Below are 5281 nucleotides of genomic sequence, written 5' to 3'. Positions count from 1 at the left end.
GGGCAGTAGGGGACTCTCTTCTTCTGGAGTAGTGACACGGGGTCAACGACGAGGGAATCATCGGGCGAGCCGCAGGATCGTCTGCAGGACGACCTGAGCGCCGCAAGGTCACCTAGGACTACAGACGGTATCGTATTGCGCGCCTTACAACACCTCAGAGCGGAGAGTGGGATCCGTAGGAGAAGGTTAGTTCGGGGTAAGGACGAATAGGAAAGCGGTGTAGCAGAGAGCGCAGCATAGAATAGGGCTGCACGCCACTAGAGAGTGGGTTGGAAGCGCCTTGCTGGCTCGTACACACACACGGGTGGCTCGGTGGGTTAACAAGGGTTAATAAAGTCTCGAGCGTAGTAACAAAACCGTGTTGTTGGGTGTTTTTGAACGTGGTATTGGCGTGCACTGCATTCGCGGGTGTGGGGTCGTTGTATGCGTAAAGGCCGTGGTCTCTGTACGATGGTGCGGGTACGGAGGTGTGTGTTAACGCCCGGGGAGAGCACTTTTGTGTGTTGGCGTGCCTGCGCAGCCGTGTGAGAGGAGAGTCGTCCTTGCACGATACTTGTGTTGACGTGCACGCGCGAGTGCGGGAGGGGACGGGTCGTCGTGTCGGCGTGCACCCCACTCGCGTGTGCGAAACCGCGGTGCGCAGTGAAGCTGTTGGCTTTGTGCGAGCTTGCGTGTGCTCGAGCGCGTAATCGGCTGCGCATTGTTGTACGGTTTATCTCGCGCGCACGGCGGCGGCAACTTGAGTCGTTGTGTCGGCGTGTGCCCCGCTTGCGTGTGCTCGTTACGTGCGTAAAGTGCGGCGCGGTGGTGAGTTCCTGACCCCCAGCCCCGCGGCTCGAGCGCGTAATCGGCTGCGCATTGTTGTACGGTTTATCTCGCGCGCACGGCGGCGGCAACTTGAGTCGTTGTGTCGGCGTGTGCCCCGCTTGCGTGTGCTCGTTACGTGTTATAAGTGTGAACGCGTGTGGTACGGTGTATGCGTAAGTTCTCGTCGTGCGAAATCGGCGTACCCCAGGTGCGCGATCGTAAAGTGAGCGACCAGCGCGGCGCAGAGCGGCGCAAGAGTGAGTGCCGTGCAGAGCTGTGTGTGTGGGTGTGCGCGTACGTAATTAACCATGCCTGCTACGCGGACCCGCGGTGGAGGGGAATCCTCGGGCGACGGCTCCCACACCATGGGTGAGGAACTCAGCAGCGGTTCGCTTAGCAGCGGGGGGGCGATTGATGATGCTAGCCCGGCCGTTAGCATTATCGAGGGAGGGATTTCGGGGGCTAGCGACCCCCACAAGTCACGTAGGTAGAAAAATAATACAATAAAACAAAAAATAATATAACACGACGTTTTGATCGCAACACAAGCGGTCGTCCTCAGACAGAAAAAATAATCCAGCAGTGAAACTGCTGAACCAGCATCAAATCAAGATAATAGCTGATCGTGACAAGCATTGTTATGTCCCTTGAGTTGCATGAATACGGTCGTTGAGAAGTATTTTAGTCATTCGTTATTATTGGACCTCGTGGTGACTGCCCTCCTACACACACACACAACACGCATATCGGTGCAAATAAGATTGTTACACGTTTCTAAAAGGGTTCCCATCTCAAGGTGGTGTGTTAACTATTAGCTGATCGTGAAAACATTGTCCTGTCCCTTGAGTTGCATGAATACGGTCGTTGAGAAGTATTTTAGTCATTCGTTTTATTTATCGCGCAACCTTACCAATGAATACATTGATGACACACTAAACATTTAGAAGAATCTATGTTATGAATCTACACACTCACATGAACACTATTGTTTTGAGATATTGCCCGCGAATTCATTGATGTCCCATTTCTACAATTGATAAGCATCTGTTAGCCAAACCTACACACCCGCACGTACACTATTGTTTAGGGACATTATGTTAATTGCATAATCTTCCGAATGAATCATTGATGTCCACTTTTGCCATTGGGCATTCTTGAGCACGGTTACGTCATTTTAAAGTACTTTTCCTATCGTCGTGTATTGTCGTGCTACTCTGAGGAGTTAGCCTATTGTTCTTTTGCTCAGTTTTAACAACGTAACCATTGACGTTTAATTGTATGGATCGATGAGTAGGACGTATACAGGAGTACTTTGGTGGCAATTCCGATCATAAGTGTGTTAGGAAATTAGAGTGTTTTTCGATATTAAAGTTGCTTAACACAGAAGAGTCTGAGTGGTTTTTTCCTAAATTCATGCCTAATTATCTTAATTATAAGAACTGTATCCTGCGGCGAGCTCTGAATTCTGAGACCGGACATAATTACACTAAAACATGATCAGTAAAAGTTAAAGCGAGAATCATTGTATTACCACGATTGGTAATACACCCGAGACAACTGTAGTGGTGATAACTATTCGCTGTTCGCAAGCTGTGAGAGAGCGGATGGTAAACAAGGTTTCACCGCTCGATCAAACGGTCAGGGTCAAATGGGGTGATGTAGGATCCAAATGCCAGATTGAGAAGGACCAATCGGAGGGTTCCACAAGGTGGCCAGGGATTGGACAACCCGGCCACGAACAGGTATAAAAGCCAGAGCGCTGAGAGCTCTTGGCCAGTTCTGCTACACGAAGACCCAAGTCGGCCGAAGACAGATAGGACCCTGGACCAAGCCTTCCAGCCCTTGTCAGGGCTGGGGCTCAGAGTAACCAGTGGTCAGGGGAGATAGGTCCTGGATAGGACCCTGGCTCCCAGCCTTCCCGCCCTTGTGAGGGCGAAGGTCCTGAGCGACCAGAGGTCAGGGACCCGCCGGGCCAGCGGCGGGTCAGTGTCCCTCCCCTAGGTCCCAGCCGGAGGACGCTAGGCTAGCTGGGAGATTAGATAGACAGCAATTTCAGAGGCTGTACCTCCTTAGAATAGGAGCGAAGTGTGAGTGTGGAGCTGTGCAGGGTCAGGAAGCTATACCTCCTCAGGTTAACAGGTAAGGGGACCGTATACCCCTTGTGTGTTAGAGACTGTATAATTAAGACAATAAACAGTGTGTGCCATAAATAAGTTTGAAAGTCCGTCCTTTACAACACTACACAACGAAGACGAGCCAAATTTATCCAATTTGAATACATTCGCATAATTCAATAACTATTTTCTTTTGATAAAATTACGCATTTTAAATGCCATTATTTATTTATTCAAAACTATATATACAACAAGGCTATAGGTGGACCTTTGCCTTCATCTCCGTGTCCGTGTGTGGGTGTCTCCTTGACTGTCTCCATGTCTATCTCCGTATCTCTCTATGTCTCGTGATGAGAGCAAATGCCCAGTCGGATGAACCTGAAGAGTGTCACTCAGGGGTGGGGACTCAACCATCACTCGGCCCCACGAAAACAAAGCACCTGTATGGGTATTTTATGGGTAAGCTTGTTGATATTTTGGTGTGTAAGTGTGCGTGACTTTTTAAATGTGTAATTTTAAAGCTAAATCATTCCTAAAATTGCCTCCATCAAAAATTAATCAAAGTGTTTTTTGAACCAAGAAAATTTGGATTTGTTCTTCTTGGTCATGGGGCTGCTGTTGGTGGCATTGATAGCGGTGGTGGTGGCAGTGGTAGTGGCGGTGAATGCCGTGGCATTGGTGTCGGTGTTGGCGGGGGTGGCGTTGGTAACGGCGGTGGCGGCGGCAGTTGCGAGACGAAGCGTCTCAATCTCCTGAAGGAGCGTCTCCTTCTTTCGAAGCAGCGTCACGTTCTCCAAATGCAGCCTCTCATTTCCTTGACGCAGCATCTCATGTTGCCACATCGCTCGTTCTTGTAGCATCGTCTCCGCGTGCATCGCCACAAACTCCTGACGAGTCACCTCCAGCCCTGTACGCAGCGTCGTGTTTTCCTCGTGCAGCTTCGCTCTTCTTCGCTCCAGATTCTCGTTCTGCTGTCGATGCGTCGCGTTGTGCACTTCAAACGTTGACAAGGCTGAAAGGTGTGAAACAGGGATCATTATTAGGAAAGGGACTGAAATAGAACATGTACCTTCTCTGCAATGTAGTCATAACTTTAATTGCAACTGTACAGTATTTTACATATCTATACGTCTGTTTACAGACCCGTGCAAAAGTTACCCGCGATAAAATTTGAGATTATCAGCGGGTAAAATAGAATATAATTTGAAAATTAAAGCATGTAATGGGTAACGTCGTCAGGCACATTATGAGATGTGTTCATAGCTATGCTCACCTTTTTTCAACTCTGCTTATTACAAATTTATTTTTAATCAACGAAGGAAACGTGATGAAAAAATAAAAGCACGAAACTTCAGGCACTCCCACACAAATAGATACACACGCACTTTCAGACTCCCTTCGAAACCCACAGATTCATATAGAGACCCATAACCTCACATCAAGACCCATACACCCACACCACATGTTTCTACTTACCATGTTTCCATTGACGCCGCTTCATGACCTGAATAAAAACTGTCATGACCATCAACCCAATCATGAGCAAGACCAAAGTCCAAGCCATTGAATCCGTGCCAGGGTTCGGGCATGGTGGCTTGGGGATGAGATGTGCGGAATTGCATCTGTTGCCCACGAAGAGGGAGAAGAGGAACCGGACAAATCCGACGCAGAACTGCAACAGCAGCAGTAGCATCAGCATCTTGCCGCTCGTGTTGTCAAAGTCCGCGTGTGAGTGCCAAGTGCGAGCGTGCGTGCTGAGAGCACTCCCAGTGGTGACGTCATCAGTTCCGGCCGTGACGCATTGTTACAGATATCCTGTCATGACACGTGGTTAGAAAAGCCCCTGTGACGTCACAAGCACCACTGCACAGTATTTATTTCGTTTAGGGGAAAAAACATTTACACTTATGTACACTAGATTTCATCAACGTAACCTCTACATTGCAAATTTTATTTGATAATCATTAAAACAATGGGCACATTTATTTTAGACTGGATTCAAATGTTTGTTTATATTCCGTTTAACATGTAGGATTTCGTGACCAATGTGTTCTATAATAGAGGTTTTTGAGTTAGATCTCTTGAATATAAATGCGTCGTTAAACTCGCCACCACTATCGATTAAGGCTGCTCCATCACTATTTAAACTACCATCTCTTGCTGTTCACGTTACCCTTATGCGTTTAGTTTATTTGGCTGCTATAAGTTTAAACGTGAAAAGCTTCTACGTTGAGCTATCATTTGTCACCTGGTCGGTGTTCCATAGTAAAGGCAATAGTTTAGTTTAAACGTTTCATCATTCAACATCAGTGTTAACCTTTATCATGGAACATTTACAATTTACAATGTGTCGTTAATTG

The 5281-nt window shown here is 47.7% G+C and overlaps 1 protein-coding gene across 1 annotated transcript; it reads right to left on the bottom strand.

Annotated features, from left to right (window-relative positions):
* Nucleotides 1-2455: 2455 nt before the first annotated feature.
* Nucleotides 2456-4621, bottom strand: LOC133359634 (uncharacterized). The gene is made up of 2 exons (XM_061578108.1): nt 4398-4621; nt 2456-3933 (listed from the first exon to the last, which is right to left on the bottom strand). Exons 1-2 carry the CDS (start codon nt 4618-4620, stop codon nt 3476-3478), a joined length of 681 nt encoding a protein of 226 aa, XP_061434092.1. The 5' UTR covers nt 4621; the 3' UTR covers nt 2456-3475.
* Between the last annotated feature and the right edge of the window lie 660 nt (nt 4622-5281).

The sequence above is a fragment of the Lethenteron reissneri genome, chromosome 65 (assembly GCF_015708825.2).
Source record: "Lethenteron reissneri isolate LAM-NWPU_2019-01 chromosome 65, ASM1570882v1, whole genome shotgun sequence".
Lineage (NCBI taxonomy): Eukaryota > Metazoa > Chordata > Hyperoartia > Petromyzontiformes > Petromyzontidae > Lethenteron > Lethenteron reissneri.
Note: the sequence above shows the minus strand (reverse complement) of the source record. Positions and strands in the feature narration are given on the sequence as shown.